At 34.2% G+C, this 18,315-nt stretch overlaps 1 protein-coding gene across 4 annotated transcripts in view; it reads left to right on the top strand.

Moving 5' to 3' along the window:
* The window catches only part of LOC106460817 (nucleolar protein 4-like), an 88,982-nt gene that overhangs the window by 54,362 nt on the left and 16,305 nt on the right, over window positions 1–18,315 (top strand). For 3 of the 4 annotated variants that reach the window (XR_002610848.1, XM_022387618.1, XM_022387619.1), the window contains exon 8: window positions 7,860–7,982. The exons of the other annotated variant lie outside the window; for it this stretch is intronic. Coding sequence is in view for 2 of the 3 variants with exons in the window: in XM_022387618.1 (XP_022243326.1) it covers window positions 7,860–7,982 (123 nt within the window). In the remaining variant the exon portion in view is untranslated. The remainder of the gene's footprint in view (window positions 1–7,859; window positions 7,983–18,315) is intronic. 4 annotated transcript variants of the gene reach the window in all.

Genomic DNA, 18,315 nt, shown 5'->3' with positions numbered 1-18,315 from the left:
TGTGAATATGACTGAAAAAATTCATTTTTTCTGAAAAGGTGGTGTCTATTTACTTGTGACCACGCTGTGTATGAATACTGGAACAAACTCACTTAGTAAAGACTGTGGTAAAACGAGAACTGACAAATTACTTTGCGTCATTAAAAATGTTACAAAATAACTGTGATCGTATTACTTATAAATCTCAACACCAAGCATTTTTCCACCTATAAGTCAATAAAATCCTTGAATAATGAAAAAAACATATCAGTTTTACGACAATAAATAACCTTTTTCTTTACTTGAAACGACGATGAGTAGTAACTTTCATGTAAGAGCAAGTATGACATCTGTTTGTTTAACGATTGGAAGACAACAAAGCATTTTTAAAACAACATTTTGGGTGTATTAATGAAGCATGAGTTCAAAGTACTTTTACAGTCTTATCAGCATATCTTATTATTTTCTGTTTTGATACTGCAGTCTGAAAAATGAGTGTTTCACTGCGTCCTATTCAGAAACATTTTATGTTACAAAAGAAGAGGATGACCTTTCAATGGACCCCCCCCCACCACACACACACATACACACATACACGCATTTGTAGAGCATTCCACTTATTTTAATATTAAAAATACTTACCATGAGTTGTTTTAGATGATTTATTAGACACTGTAAATGCAAAGATGTAGATAAATCATAGTTAGCCTGACATACAATGAGTAGACCTCCTGTGGCTCAAAGATAATGAAATCTTATAACTCTAAAAATTGGGTTTCGATACCCGTGGTGTGCACAGCACAGATAGCCCATTGTAGAGCCTGTGATATATGTAGGGCGAGAAATTTCAAAATTTATCAATAATGTTTAAGATTAGCTTTTATTTGTCATTAAGCCTACTTAAAATGAACGATGAAATCTCATGGACATGTCGTACTTTAAAATATTCTTATAACGTTTAAGAAGAATATGCCCATGGATTCTTACTTTATGGTAATTAAAATGTTTGATTAAGATTCTGACATTACACAAGTCTTGAGCCAGAAGGATTGAAATATTATACCTTGATAGTGTTTTAAAAACAAGGCCTATTTTCATGTGCAGTACAAGTTCTTTGTAAGGATGGAAAGCAAGGTTTATACTATAGTATTTAAACTGGAAAATAATTTTTTTTCCATATTATAAAAAGAAGTAAACTCTCTTTTTTTTGTTCCTATATCAAATCTACTAGTATGTGTAGTTGAATGAAAATTATTTCATTCCTTATACGCCCATGTACATTAGCAAAGACTTGAGAAATGGGCTTCTAACTAAACAACAACATAATCAATGCAACCAACTGCCATGTAGCATCGGTAATATTATTCAATAGTCTGTGTTTCGAAATTCTGGTAGAAATTAATGACATAGCAAGCTCAACATCAACAACTGTTGCTATTCGTTATGAAAACTTCGTATTAATGTAATTCCTGTAGTTTTTGTATACCTTTTGCACGTATGTCTGTAACAAGACTGAAAGCATTATGTATGTCATTGACCATTTCTGCGCATTTTCATAGTTATACCACGAACAGAAGCAAGTGTTAGTGTTACACAAACCCACATGTAGCAGATAATAAAACCAAATTATTCTAAAGCTCTGAACAACTCTCCAGCTTTAATTTTAGTGGTTGTGTCCCATTCACTATGATTACGCAGGAGATATAAACAGCGAAATACTTGTATATTCGACGGAACCAGAATATTTCTCAAACCTCTGATAACAACTCCAGCTTCTCTTGAGAAACTGCAAAGAAAACTTCCTCAATTGGTAATATCGAAAGAGAAAAGAACGTACGTCAGCTTTTAAATTGTTTAACAAACATCGTATGTGATAGAGGGCGTTCAGTGAATGTAAATTCCAAGAACTTGTAAAAAAAAGGATGTACAAGAATATGTCAACCATACTATATCTGCTATATCCAGTACCGATAAGGCCTTTTCTCCTAATACCAGGGCTTATGAGACATCCTTTATAATAATAATTTATTTTTATTAGCGATGCTTCCTTCTACACATCTTCCTCTTTACTCACCATCTTTATGTTTTTGAAATTTAGATTATGTTAACCTTTCTTACGTGTTTATTTACGTGTGATGGTCCTTGTAAATGTTCATTAAATCTGCTTTTTCGATTTCTACTAGTTTCACCCAGATATATATGTATAGTTTGTTTATTTTAGCGCAAAATCACATTGGGCTAGTTGCTGTGTCCACCGTAGGGAATCGAACCCCGGATTTTAGCATTGCAAATCCGTAAATTTACCGCTGTCCAATAAGAGAACGATAAAGAGAGAAAGAGTCATAATTTTCACAGTTAATTTGATAGATAAATCCACGTGTAGTATTTATTACTGTAAGTTTGCTGTATTATTATTTTTTTTTAGTTCAGAGTTTTGTATTAATTCTGCTTCAATATCTATGTTATGCTTTTGCTAAGCTGATTTCCTCTCTTTTCTGTATTCTTTTTCTTTTCCAGCTTTTCCCTTTAGCAAGAGTTGCCTTCCTTCATACGTGTTGCCCTCCTCCAGTCAGCTTTATTCGTTGCCATGTCTTCTGCAGTTCCTTTTTTTCTCATATTTCCAACGCATTGCTGGCCTTCCTTGTCTTCTTTTCCCAGCTACTGGCAGCTCTGATACTCTCCTTATTCTTCTTCTCTTCACGTGACTGAACCACTTAAACCTTGCTTCCCTTGCCTTTCCCTCGATTCCACAGAAAGACTCCTGCCATTTCCTTAATTTCCCTATTCTTTCTCTCCTCTTTCAGTGACACTCGCAAAAGCTATTTCATTTCTGCTTCTTATCAACAAGTCTTTTTCTTTATTATTTTGGGGTTCAGGTCTTGGCTCCTTAAAAGAGCACCAGTTTAATCATGGTCTTATACACTTTGGCCCTCAGTGACCTTGGTAATCTTTTGTCACAGATGACTGTAGCTACTTTCTTCCATTTATTCCAACCCACCTGGATTCTATCTCTCACAGCTTTCTTGCTTCCTTCTTCACTTTGGATTGTACCTAAAGTCTTCTACTTGTTCCAGTAACTTCCTGTTTACATCTGTGAACTTGATCTCTCTCTCTCCTACGTATGGGATAAGTCCTATGATTTTTTTAAAATTTTCTTTTGTATTTTGTATGCTGTTGATAAACGCTATTTTTTGTTTTACTTCTTTTAGTGATTAATCAATGACTTTTTTCTGGAAAACTAAGCTATTTCATCTTCTGTTTCTTTGGGTGAACAAAGGCGGGCAGCAATGTTGTATAAGCTTATTAAAGTTTAAAACCAAACTGGAGAAGAAGCCGCACACAAAATAGATACAAGTTAGAAAACAATTTTAACAATAGAATGACGTTAATCTTGAAGGTGATTTATTCAAAAACGTTTCGAGCCTAAGCGCTTTGTCAGGTGATATTTAAACGCTCACTAGCGAAAGTACTAAAGAATGATATTTAAATAATAACAATAACGTATACGTGTACCTAACGCGTAACATGATATACGTGCTGTGATTGTCTAAAACACTGTTGCAGAAAAGGAAAAATATAATATATTAGAAGCAGCGTTGCCAAGTCTCGCGAGTAAAATAACTGTCACTGCCGTTGAAAATAAGCAACATTGACTTTCAAAACTGCTTTTTTTAGCTTACTCTCAAAATGACGATTTGTGCGGCTTAATTGGAATATAAAATGTGTCAAGTTGGCGGGTAAGAAAGCTCACAATTGTGGTGTGTTTTTTAAAATAATATGTAGGCGATTCATTAACCCAGTCAATCACTTAAACCACTCCTACAACTACTTTACTATATGTTGAAATCAGCTTTTGAAGAAAAGCCCAAATAGACAACATCAGAATAAAACAAGCCCCAAAAACCGCAACCCGCGACTGTCAAAAAATTAAAGCGACTTTTAGGAGACACAAGCCCAAATCTGCTTATTAAAAGTGGACTTGCCAACACTGGTTAGAAGTGCAAAGACAAAGACTAATTTAAAAATACATAAAAAATATTAAATAAAATTCTCAACTACAAATTAATAAAGAGTAAATGAAATTAAAGAGCTGGGTATATTATAGATAGAAAATAGATAAGAAGTTATTACAGAAATGAAAAACTTTCATTTAATCCAGGTGGAGAAAGGTTCCCTAAATTGTAAATTAGGTGCTGTTCTTCGAGTTCACGTAGACAGCGATCAATAGGTGCAAATCTCAGAACAGCTACTTTAGATGTGACAAATCATGTTCGACTTCGCAGAATTGTTTTTGAACTGGTAAAACAATATTTCGATTAATTATCCGTTTTTTGTGTTAACGAAAGCTATCGCAAATTTTGCGACCGATCTCACTACTGTAATGTAAGGTACAAAGATTGCAAATAACACTGTAAATGACAGATTCTGATACGCAGATAAAAAATGCTTATTTATTAATAAGAAAGTTACTCTTAGTTTTAGGACAAAAATTAAAGTTTCTTTGTTCATGTCCTGACATGTTACACAGAGTGGTCTGTTAAAAGAGAAGTGACCGGGTGAGCGGTATCAGGTTGAACATAGTTGGTTCGAACAAGTGTATCTCGAAGACAAATGTCGTGGATATATTTAATTACTGGTTTTGAAATCCACTTCTTATCTCTATGATTAAAATTAGTCTGCAGGATATTAAATTGTTCATGATTATTTTAATAATTTGGGGAAATATGGTTTAATGATATGGAATCGTTAAGGTAAGTTTCTGTAACTGTTAGTTATTTTTCGGAAAAGTGTGTGTGTGTGTGTGTACGAGGTATTATTAAGAGCTTTATGTAGGAAAAGGTTCGGGGTCTCCGCGACGCAAAAAAAAAAAAGTTGTTAAATCTTCTGATTTAGGAATTAAGTTATCGATATCACTGCGATACGTTGTAAACGTAAAACTAAGAATAGGGAATGGAACTTGGAGGGGGCGACAGGAGGCGAAAAGTAAGTAGAAATGCGAATTTATGAGATTATCATGCACAGAACTTGACAATTTTCCGTTGTCTGTGGTGATATCTATGTTAGGAAAAGATAGGTCGTTTATGGAAACAAGACAGTCAAAACTTTAAAAAGGATGATATTTTATAAAGGAGTCGATAAATAGAAGAATTTGGGAGAAAGGTGAAGCTATCTAATAGCTGAATAGTATGAGTGAAGTCTCTAATGTAATTAGTTAGTTTAACAATAGGAGAGAATATGTCATTCCCAAATTCCTAAACTCGATAATCCATGAAAACCAATTGTCTAAGAATGCTGTTGCCTAACAGAAGTTATCTCAAGTTTTTTCATTGACGTATACATTCTTATTGTATAAGTACTTATTTTGATGTACTTTCGTTGACGACTGTTTAAATATCACCTGATAAAATGCTTAGGCTCAAAGCGTTATTGAAAAAAACACCTTCTAGACAGACATATTTCTAGTGTTTCCATTTTTTTTCTGACTAAACATTTTAATGTGTCTATTTTTAGATTGATGTCATGTGCCGATTGACAGTTGATATATGTATCATTATGTACGTTCCTTCTATGTATTTTGATGTTAAACGTGTTGTGTAATCACGTATTATTTAAATTTGGGAAGTATATTGTTGACTTTTTGTTCTCCTCAATTTTGAATTTTGTGTTATGTCTGATAGATGTGTTTAAAGAAGTGTTTCTGTCATCTTGGTTACTAACATTACATAATACTTTAATGTATATGTCCAAAAAGTGCATGGGGAAATATGGCTGCTTGTACTGCTTTTGTTTCTAAGGAAATCATGAATAAGTTTACTAGAATAGGTGATATACGACTTCCCAGGCTAAATCCACTTGTGTAAAATTCTCCCAAGAATCCAAAACAATTGATTACTGTAAAATCTAACAAAGTTTTTAACTGTTCAACTTTTTTATGGTTTTCTATTGCTATGTTAATGGGTTCGGGAGTTGGCATTTGTGGAAACATTGAAATTACACCAAAGTTACAATGATTGTTATAAATGTTGTATTTTTGTAGTTTTCTCGTGACTTCCTAAGAATATGTTACTGTTATTTCTAATTTGTTTATCAAAATAGCCAACAGAGATATATGCCTATGCTATAACTGAATGATGCATATCTAGGGACATGTCAATCAATCATGGCCTCAGTTTAAACAACTTAAAATACTGTGTATATTCTATTCTCTTTCTTCTTGTTCCAACAAAGATGGCTTCGCTGAAGAAAAGAAATGTAACGTCTTGGTAGAGGATTTCCTTCCAGTTGTCCGAGAAATGATTGAGTTTTTCGGAAATCTTCACATAGTTTATCTATTCTGATTGTAAACTCCTTTCCCATCTTGAATGTAGTGAAGTTATATTGCAAAGTAGAATATGTTATCACAAAATTCGCTATTGTTTCAGGATGCATTCATCAAAGTTCCCCAGGAGTTTCTGTTGTCCATGCTTGAATAAAAGTAAGCAGTACTTTTGGAATGCACCACCGTGAAGTGATGGGCTGTACACAATGATACGAGAGTGATTCAGCGACTCAAGTCGGATTGACCCGAAATACTCTCTTCCTCTCAAATACAGCTACTAATATAAAATTATATCCGGGTTCAAAGAGAGTATTAATCATTCGGTACTTTTTGGCTACCACTCATTCATCTGACTGAATTTGTAAGTGGACGTCTGACTGGATATCTGAATGTAACTCTAGACTGGACTTATGAATTTATCTAGACACCGGACTGGATACTCAAGCCTGAAATAAGTAAAAAAATAAAAAAATAGTTACTTTGTAAACATGGTAACTAAACAACTCTGTTAAAGAGGTGTAGCATTTGTAAGATCATGCGTTTATAACAAGTTTCTAAATCCACCATTTCGTGACACATTTATCGTGGTATGGCCTGACCGCGAATTCAACGCTACCTGCACCATAGTATATAGTGTATGTATAATTGAGTTGCACTCAGTACAGTGGCCTACGTCTTTAACACTGTTATCTCAGCTAGAAGCATGCGCGTTCGGAAATAAAGTCACTCTCTAACAGTGGCATACGCCTTTAACACTGTTATTTCAGCTAGAAGCATGTGCGTTCGGAAATAAAGTCACTCTCTTCGTCTATGTCTCGTTTTGCGATCAAATTATTGTGAAGGTAATATAAAAAAGAGAGAGACAGAGACGTCTCCTTTGGAAGAATAAAAGAATCTAACAATACTCATGTCCAGACCGACTTGGTAGCTCTCTTCTGTTCTGGCATTGCAAACTTCGTGTAATGGTAATGCTGCATATTGGAAATGTAAAATACAGAATGAAAACTTTACGTACCAAAATCATAGCATTCATTTCGTTCTTATTTGATGTATCTATACCGGCAACGGTCCTCTTTCAGAAAGACAAAATGTATATAATTCACTTATTTTAAAAATTATAAGGACGTATTTTGACCGTATGACGAGGAAGCACATGCGTCAATTTGGAACAGCCAATAAAATGTTCGGATACGAGAAAAAGTATTTTCAAATTTATGTACAACAAAAATAATTAATCTACATATTTCATTGAAATGTTATGACTGTTTTCTCCACAAAATAATATAAGATAATATAAAGTGTTTAACAAGCCAAGTTAAGTAATTCAAAGACATCGCAAAATGTCAATTAGCTACATTTTAGTTATGTAGAACCTTCAAGTAATTAAACTTGTTTTTTCTTACAAAACATAACATGATTTCCAACTCAAACATGCATTTTTTAGCTAATTTGGATATAAAGAGGTGAAATACGTTTTGTTGTTTTTTTCTTTTCATTGATTTATGGCGTTTGAATTTTGTTTTTATTTTCTGAGTATTTCTTTTTCCTTGGTTCGCCATAGGACCGATCTGCGCCACATCTATCGTCTCCGTTGGCCGAACAAATTCTGTCAATAGCATGTGATAATGAAAGTCAGAACGCCAAACGAATGCGGTTAGGCCTAAAGCCTATTTCAGTTTCTCTGGTAAGTTAGTGCTGATTGTATTCAAATAGTTGGGAGTAATTCAAGTATGTTTAGTGACAATATTTTTATCACGCGAATAATAAAGATTAATTATTCTAAAACACAGAATTAAGGTTTCTTATATCTTAATTTATTTCACATTAAATTTTTCATCGAATTTACTAGAATAACTTATAAGTCTTGTAAACTCTGAGAAATTAAACTAAAGTCTAAAGCTGCATCTACATGTTTAATTTCCATCTCTATAATCTAGAATCTATCACTTGACCTTCTTGATAAAAGAGTTAGCACAAAGGACCACATATAAAGTGTAATAAACTTAAAATAAGACCCAAAACAAGATTAGAGATGCTAGTTTCAACTACAACAAGCAGAATCACGTTTTCTAAATTCAACATTTAATTCTTAGTTAGCTATAACTACAACAGTAGTGCAGTCATATTAAATACACTCATTAAGTTATTTGGTGCTTAACAATGACTTGCACGTTTTACGCACACACACATGTATATTGAGCACCTTGACATAAAGTTACCACTATCAAATTTCTAGTGAAAAACTAGGATATATCATTTTCCATACGAAGTGACACCGTAATAGCTCTGAAACAGTTTAAATCAAAATAGCATAATTTTTACCGTTAGGTATATAATCTGACGCTGGTCCGTACGAAGGGTTTTAATAACGGGGGTGCAATTTTCTCAGGGGAACCTATTATTTGCTGTAAACCCGAGGCCCCATAATTGCAATACAGAAATGAAAAGTATGCGTATTAAGGTAATTAAAATAATAAAAATATAAGGCGAAAATGGTGCTCAAAGAAATCAGATTATAGTGTTACTCATAATGTAGGTCACCAGAATTCTTTTTAAAGTGGCATGATGCAATTCGAGATCTCTAGCTCGGGACAAAAAAGATTAAATATCATACCAACTGACACTCACAAATAATGAAATGCTGAAAAATTACTATGTAATTGTATTGGTAGCTACGATTTTTATACAAAGCTTGTACTCTAGCAACACAGAAATCAGTTAATTATATCGATTTCGTGAGAATGACCCATAATATACAAAAATTAAATAGGTATGTAAACACACTAAGAATATTATATGTCTTCTATTATGTCTATCAGGGGCTCTTCTTGTCCATTTACCATCAAAGAGCTCTATTGTTTATTTACTAATTGAGGTGCCCCTCTTTTTTATTCACTATCACTTTTATCGATTTACTAATCAAGGAACCTTCTTATTGATTTACTGCCCTGAGCCCCTATAAAGGGGCTCTGTTTTCTGTATACTATTAGGGGCTCTTCTTATTAATTTACTGTCAAGGGGCCTCTTTGTAGATTTAATATCGTAAACCACTCCTTGCCAAAAACGACAAGGCACATGTCTTATGTGCCTCATTGTGGTTACGGCACTGGTATTATACATTTTTTTATGTTATCAAACATTCACTATTATTTTTCTATTTTAAATGGAATGGCGCAAATTCTGCCACTCAGTGTATAAGGACCATTCTAACGATAATTAGTGGTCATTTTGATAATATTCAGAGCACACTCTGATGATACATAGGAGCCCCTCTCCATCTGTCATTTAATGGACTTTTTACCGTCATTAGAAGTGCCTGTCCTAACTATTATTAATACGTTGTCGTTCATTTTGACATCGAAATCAGAGGTGTAGGAGGTAAATTAAATGTGGGGAGGGGGGCCTAAGGTTTATTTGACCGAGTGGAGTGAGGAAATTTGTGCCATAGGCGCACCCACTACGGCTTAAGTCCAGGGCTCGCCTTAGGACTCTGGAACCTCTTGGGTTCTAGATTTTAAAATGATAGCAAAACCAAGCATTTTATTCACCCATTCTTTTTGCTTTTATAGGATTTGAACTATTTTTTTCAAACATTTCAGATATGTTGCCTCCTGGAATGATTGGATTTAGGAACAAGTGAGGTATTACCCAATGCTGATTGTGGGTAGCTCAATACTCGACACCCCATAACACTTAGCTGAAAAAATGGTTACAGTGATATGGTTGTCACTGATATGCACCACAATTTTGACTCTGTGGAGAACTGAACAATCCATAGGACTGAATTCAAGGCTATAAAGCACGGAGTCTATAAGAACATGTGTGGTTAAACAAGGGTGGTTGCATGCGAAGGCATGTAATCCACGATCATGAAGAAGTTCTCATTAACAACTCTGGAAATGGCCTGTTTCTGTAAAAATGAAGTTTGAAGTGGTCACGTCAAGATTAGCAGAGAAGAAAGCCATTTGAACTCGCTGATTTTACCATGGTGGCACCACAGGAGTCAGCAACAACCAACAATCCTCAAACGAATAATTGATGGACGGCTCCTCTGCCTTAGTCCCATTCAGTTGTGATTCAGTATTACTGAAGTACTTTCTAGACCCAGTTGCTATGACTGTATCACTACTGTGGCAGAATAAACTCATTAGGAAACAGAATACCGTGTATTATTTATAACTTTGAAGGTCTTTAGACTCAAGTTACTAGTTGAAAAGAGTTCTAACAATTTGAACTCAACACAGATCAGAAATCACTGCTTTGAAACATGGTCTATTGTGTTTTTGTGGGACGAGATAATTATCTAGATAGAACAACAGTAACATGTCATCACAAAGAAACATATTGTGCATTTTGATAGAGCAACTGCCACTCGGACCTTGAAGAATCTGGGACATAGCCACTGTTGAAATAAAAAGCATTTTATGTATGGGATAACATAAGCCTTTAGTGAGTGTCTCTTCATTTACAGTAGTTATTGCTGAAAAAAAGGAAATGCCAAGATTTATATGATTGTCAGGTGGATGAATTTGGTAATACATACCAATAGTTTTCCTTCCAAAAAAATGGGTAAATGTTGGAATGTGCTCGTAGGTTGGCTTGCTTTATTAGCTCTGGTTTTCTGTAAGTTGAACTGGAGGATGACAGTAAACCCAAGACTGATTTTAGTACTTAGGAAAGGGTGTTTGGATTCTACATTATCTTATTTGTTCTGTGTAATGCACCTACCACTTTTAAGAAAATGCTTGAGCAGGAAGTTACATTGAAAGGGTTGTAATTGAAAAGATATCTCATCTGTGTAGATGAAATTTTAATTTCATATTTCAGGCTTTTGCCGATATCCTAAAAATGGCCATTGGGACTGATACTACAATAGTGTGTACTAATACATACAGAAGTGGAAGTTATCTGTAACATAGTAGGGATGGAGTTTACACTGATCCTGAGAGGATAACAGATGACTGAAGCCAGGTGCCTGCCTATCTTAGACTAAATGTGAAGTTCACAGCTATTTGAATGGGAATGATATTGTCATATACAGAATAATATGAAGTGTGTAATTGCATATATATCAATTCCTGAATACCAACACTGTACAAAAAAGAATGGATTACTAATATTTATAGTATTTGTCAAACATTACTGCTACTACTTGTACGATAGAAAGTTCGCTATGTGAGAGGACAATACATTACAGAAATGGATGGATAATGAACTTCTAAAGTCCAGAAAATAGTATTGCAAGAGAAAAGCTGTTGTATTGACAATTTATCTGTGTCATAGCATGGATGGATAATGAACTTCTAAAGTCCAGAAAATAGTATTGCAAGAGAAAAGCTGTTGTATTGACAATTTATCTGTGTCATAGCATGTAAATGATAATGGATTATCTTGCCAAGAATGGGTGTATATCCATTTTTTTAATTTCTTGATCCTGGTTGCTATGCAGCAATTAAAGTCATTCCAGTAGAAATGACAATAAAGCACGTAAGTGGAAATGATTCTAAGAAAATAAGGACTCTTCAAGTGACTAATCAGAAGATTTGGGAAGAGCAACTGAAGTACCCAAATACAGCTTGTGTGTTATTTGTCAGGCATCAAGGTGAAGCGTGATTATTACAAACTGGTAAGTTCAGTAATATTTGCCACTTATGGGATCATTTTGTAGTGCAAGATAGTGCATTGTGCCATAATTACGAGCCACAGAAAAAATGGTACCCAACCTGAAATGCATCTAGTGTTCTCCAGGGCTGTAAGACAGGAAGTAGTTTAGACTTTGCATAATGTAAAGATTGATTGGTACCAGAAGATTTCACATATCATTGCTGGAGTATTTCGTTTTGGCCACATTCAGGTAAATATGTTGAGAAATTATGCAGACATATGTTTCCCAAAGTAAAATCAATCCAGCCACATTAGGAAATAATCTGCATAGAACTGTATGTTCTCCTCTCCGAGAATAGCCTTGAACATAGCTGGTCTTCTGCCCGAATTGATAAAGGTTCTAGATATGTATTGGTCGTTATTAATTCTTTCACCAAGTGGACCAAAGTTTATCTGTTCGTCACTAGTTTAGTACAGTGTCGTCGAAACTACAGCCCAACCTGACAATCATTAAAGTTAATTAAATATACTTTTATTGCGTTCTTATTTTAAAAATTGGAATTCATTGTTTCATCAGTTGGGTACCCTTGCTCTTAATTATATTTTCGGCCGTAATCCCAATAATAACTCATGAGGTTCAGCCAACTTAGGATATTTAGGTTAGTCTTAAATACATATATCAAGCTTACAATGCAAAACAATCTTTCTAATAATGCTTTGTACTAACTACAGCAGTCACGTAACACTAAAGAACATTGAACACGTCTAGAAGCAAATCTCTGTGTCAGTGATGAGCTCTCGAGAATTAGTTGGACAAGGTCAAAAGTGAAAGACCATAATAAATGAAGGTCATGGGTGCACTGTGTTCTAAAATGTTGATATTTTATGAGGAAGAAAATGCTTGTAGCACTTAATAGAAAGTCCCTAAGTATTCAAATTGGGAAGCACTACTAGCGTGACTGCTCTGATGGCTGGCTAAGATGTCTCCTAATTGTTGTGGTTGGGATTTACTACTTCATTCAAGCGCAAAGTTTTGTACAGATTAGTGTAGACTAGGATTAATTTCCCCCAAAATGTAATAAAAGTGATTACCGACATAGGTAATCTAAAATTGTAGAATACTGCACTTGCACCCTGGTCTGACCAAAAGTGCAATATTGGGATAATATTTTCTGCTTTCGTCTTGTAAAGAAGACTTGTTTCTTTTTGATTTATCAGCCATGGAACATCAGAGTTTTAATACTGGAAACCTGCCAACTTTTGAAGTTTATGCTGAGTTACAGTGAATGTTGTAAGAAACTACCACACCTGTTTTGCGTGAATAAATTTCCGTTTATTCTTTACCACGCACATGGATCTGTTTCACTCTTCTTGCTACCCATACTCATTAAATTTTTGTGCAAAAATCCTTTCAAACCTCTCATTATTAGCTTGTCTGCTGATTACAATTTTACTTGTGAATACAACATTTTTTCATCGGTTTTCATCCTTCCTGTTTGAAATCTATTTTTCCACGTGCTCTCCTTTACCGATTTTATATTCAGCAATCGAATATTACAGTAAAGAATATTTTAGGCTTAATTATTGTCCTTTTTTTTATGTTAAACACGCAATACTGCCAGTTTCAGGACTTGTTTATGAAAATCTGTGGTGATTTATTGGAATGTTAACATCTCGAAGGGTCCTTGTCGTCGACGAGTTGGGTGTTTATAAACGGCATATCCAATAATTTGAATAAAATTCTATCTTATTTGAATGGATGAGCTAATTTTAATATTTGTCATCCAGAATTCTATGAATATTTTGTTTCATAATTTGCTTTTATTGGTAAGTCTGCGATGATAAGATTAGCTCTGAAACGACTTTTCGAAACACTTGCATTTGCCTCCATCGCACTATTTGTTCAAAGTAAAAAGACAGACAGTTCCTGGTTCATACTGTTGTAGTTTTTATTTTCTTTCTGCCATCAATTCTATTATCATTAATCGCTTCTTCATATCTCTTATTTCCGTTGTAGAAAACTTCAATAAGCCCAGAAGAGATTTTTTTTTTCTACAAAAGATTATCCTCAGCTGAAATGAACGTTGATAGTATCCTTGTTTTCAGTTTGAGTAGGGGATTAAGACTTTCTTGATTGAAAAATTTGCCAAACTTATTGATAAATATTGAACTTTGAAACTACTAAACGGGTACATCATGTAGAATTAGAGTTTTATAAATCAGAACCTAAAAAGACAGTGGCACTTTGCTTAACATTTACAACACAATACTTTGCATGAAGTGGGTTTATTTCATTGTTTAAAGTAGAATAAATGTACTCATGTTTAATAAATACAACCAAGTAGACTAGGTTTTACTAGGCACGACATAAATTATTATAAAAACTGATTTGAAACCGTAATTAAATAATTAAGAGTAGCGTAAAAAATAAAAATACGCAGTCTAACACGTATTTCATGATGAATATTATGTCCGTTGGTTTGATTTTTCGTCAGAATTTTGTATAAAACAGCGGAGTACTAAATTTAAACTATTTTGACAACATTTCTGTAAATTTACATCAAGTCTAAAATCTGCTGTTGCGCCCATAAAAACAATGAAAGTATTGTCGTATTCTGTATTGTTTGAAACTCAAATTCTTGACAAACATGAGTATCAGTTATCTGAGTATAACATCTGATGTAGACCTAAGAAATAAAAAAAGGATTTGATAGCGAATAATAAATATGTGTATTTCTGGCTATAAGTTTAAACAAAGTTTTTGTTATTAATACAAAGAAGGCTTCTTTTTTTTATGTTAAGCATGCTTATATTAACGTGATTTCGTTCACAATGCTCGTATGTATATCAAACATGTTTCACATTATTTGGTCAAATGCTATTTAATTCTATGGGAATCCACATCCATCAGCGTTTTAAACATATTTTTCAAAACTAGTTTTATACGAAATTAGTTTGGGGTCCATTTACTTTGTTCTCTACATGACCCCTATCAACACACACAAACAGAATTCAACAGAAATATCAACAATACTGCAATTAGTCCAACTAATTACTGCGGAGTTCTCCTGTGTATCTTACATAGAAAATTAATGGTTTTATCCAATTTTATTTGGTGAATTTTTTTACACTAGACTTGTAAAAATCAAAAACGAAATTACACCCTGTGGTGCGATGAACGATATATAAACAAGTCTGTAATTTGAAAGTTAATTTGAGTATAATGCACACTACTTAGTTTCTTTTAACTTGTATCAAATTAAGACAGTATTCATAAAACTGTCTACTTTTGATTCTAAAATATGTTGCATACAGGAATCAAAGTATTAGTTTTGAATGCATGTACATTTCATGTTTGTTTGTTTGAAGTTAAGCACAAAGCTACACAATGGGCTATCTGTGCTCTGCCCACCACGTATCCGCAGACATACCGCTGTGCCACTGGGGGGCTGTACGTTTCATATATGTTATTTTTAATTACTTCGGAGTTGAATGAGTCTCCTTAGATATAGTTATTTGCAATCTTTCTAAGGCAGCGTCTTTTATCACAAACATTGCAAGTATGGACCCGCAATCTGTGGATCGCAAGTTCGAATCCCACCACCAAACATACTCGCCCTTTCAGCCGTAGGGGCGTTATAACGTGACGGTCAGTCCCACTTCTCGTTGGTAAACGAGTAGCGCAAGAGATGACGCTGAGTGGTGTCGACTAACTGTTTTCCCTCTAGTCTGTTACTGCTAAATTAAAGACGGCTAGTGCAGATAGCCCTCGAGTAGCTTTGCGCGAAATTCAACAAACAAAGAAAAAACAGTTATTTCGTGTAACATGTTGACTGAAATAGAGATATCTTAATTATGCCAAACAAAGTAAAAGAACGAATGTAATTATGTTTAATGTGATTTGTTTTTATCATATTTTAACATTTTGCGTGGTTTTATTAGTTTATTTAGTTTTAATAATTTAGTAAATACTGAAACGCTAATTCATAAGATTTTATTCTATTGTAATGTGATAAAATTACGAAAGAAAAATTACAAGCTCTTATTAAAGTGTACGGAAAAGCTCACAAATGTAGGCTTGATGAATTTGTTAAGAGGCAAAAGGTGGAAGAAAACAAGACAACGAATATCATATCATAATTTTAATGTGAAATGAAACCTTACACTGTTGTACAGAGTACTTGTAAGTTTTCTTCTGGGGTTTACGATTACGACGAGTTAATGACATTGTTATCAGAACTTTCTAGAAAATAAATCTCTTTGTTGGCAATGGCAAGTTAATGACATTGTTATCACAATTTTCTTGAAAACATAACTGTTTGTTGGTAATGGTAAGTAAATGACATTGTTATCACATTTTGTTTTAGAATATAAATCTCTGTTTGTTGGTAATGGCAAGTTAATGACATTGTTATCATGATTTTCTAAAAAAATAAATCTCTGTTTGTTGGTAATGGTAAGTTAATGACATTGTTATCACAACTGCATAAGTGTATTTTTTTCACAGCGAACCGAATATTGTTGATTGAATTAGCTTCCTCAACAGGTATAAAAAAGAACAAATAAGTATACAGTAGCAAACCGACTGAATTATATTAAATGCGTTAGAGATTATACTTTGTGGGTATACATCATATATCATCGTAAAACATAATCTGTGTATAAAAATTACGACTAATGCAACTCCAGAACAGACAGGTTTCAGTATGTGCCTTTCTCAAGGTTTATTCGTTTGTTTGTTTAGAAATTTCACGCAAAATTATACAAGGACTATCTCGGTAAGTGTTAGATACAAAAGCTAAGTAATTCCTTTAATTGTCAGTGATCATAATGAGAAATAGTGGACGCTTTAAATTGCTAATAAATGCGACTGATAATCAGTTAAAATATTTTTATTGCTAAGGTTTCGTGACACTACAGAATTCAATTTGATCTCTTGAAAAAACTGATACAGCAAAACATTTCGAACAAAAACAATTTATCCGGTGGTTAGTCGAATACTTTGATAATAAAGAAGGCGGCAGTGAAAGTAAAGAAAAGCAAGTTGATAAGGGTAAATTAATTCAAAATGTGTGATAAAAATCATGTAAACTGCAAGTGTTTTCTGTTGATCATAATCCTCTTAATTCATACAGTTCGGATTCAAAATAAGAGGCATTTCAGATCTATCTTCCATCTCTCGCAAGTCACTGCCCAAGAAGATTTTCGTTTAATACCGTAACTCGTCAGTGAGGTTGGACGATGAGATGTGTGTTTTCTTATAGCAAAGCCACATTGGGCTATCTGATGTGTCCATCAAGGGGAATCGAACCCCTGATTTTAGTATTGTAAATCCGAAGACTTATCGATGTCCCACCGGGGGACTGCTATGTCCACCGAGGGAAATCGAACCCCTGATTTTAGTATTGTAAATCCGAAGACTTATCGATGTCCCACCGGGGGACTGCTGTGTCCAACGAGGGAAATCGAACCCCTGATTTTAGTATTGTAAATCCGAAGACTTACCGATGTCCCACCGGGGGACTGCTGTGTCCAACGAGGGAAATCGAACCCCTGATTTTAGTATTGTAAATCCGAAGACTTATCGATGTCCCACCGGGGGACTGCTGTGTCCAACGAGGGAAATCGAACCCTTGATTTTAGTACTGTAAATCCGAAGACTTACCGATGTCCCACCGGGGGACTGGACGATAAGAGATAGGAGATTATACGATACACATATATACATAATAAAAATATATTGATAACGAAACAGCTAAAGCATATACTAACTTAATAAACGAAAATGTTCGTTTATTCCATCTGGCTGTGTCAACTCAAGCTTTTCAATGACCTTAGTTTTAAATCGTTCTCTTTTATTCGGCGTTAATGGATACCTTTTTAAGTCCAATAAATGAAAAGTCGTCAACTTTGTGTAATCCACTGTAGAAATGCTGTCAAGTTTTGGTCAGTACTGCATTGCAATATATATTATAGCTTTTTTTAGTTCCTGTCTCCAAGTTTAAATATCCACATTTCCAGTGTATTGCACGGTGGGTTAAAACATTGTTTGTGACGCTCTCTTAGTGTACAGGTAATTACGAACAAATTTAACGGATATTGTGTGTTCTTTGTGTGGGGATGTGATCGAACTCCGAATTTTATTGTTATAAGCTTTCAAACTCACTGCTGAGCCACAAGAGAGGAACAAATGAATTAGTGATATGTCCAATAACTTACAAGCCAGTGTATTGAAATGATGCCCAGAAAACATTTAAGTTCAGTTTTAGACAAGAATATTACAATTGCAGCATTGTCAATATACCAACTTATTCAATGTTACTAACGAACATAAAATGGAAATCACCAAATCCATTTAAGTCCTCACGTCCTTGTACTTGCGATTGTATTAAACGACTTTGAGTAATATTACT

This window comes from Limulus polyphemus, unplaced genomic scaffold (assembly GCF_000517525.1).
Source record: "Limulus polyphemus unplaced genomic scaffold, Limulus_polyphemus-2.1.2 Scaffold842, whole genome shotgun sequence".
Taxonomy (NCBI): domain Eukaryota; kingdom Metazoa; phylum Arthropoda; class Merostomata; order Xiphosura; family Limulidae; genus Limulus; species Limulus polyphemus.
The sequence above is the reverse complement of the archived record's forward strand: the minus strand, read 5'-3'. Positions and strand labels throughout refer to the sequence as shown.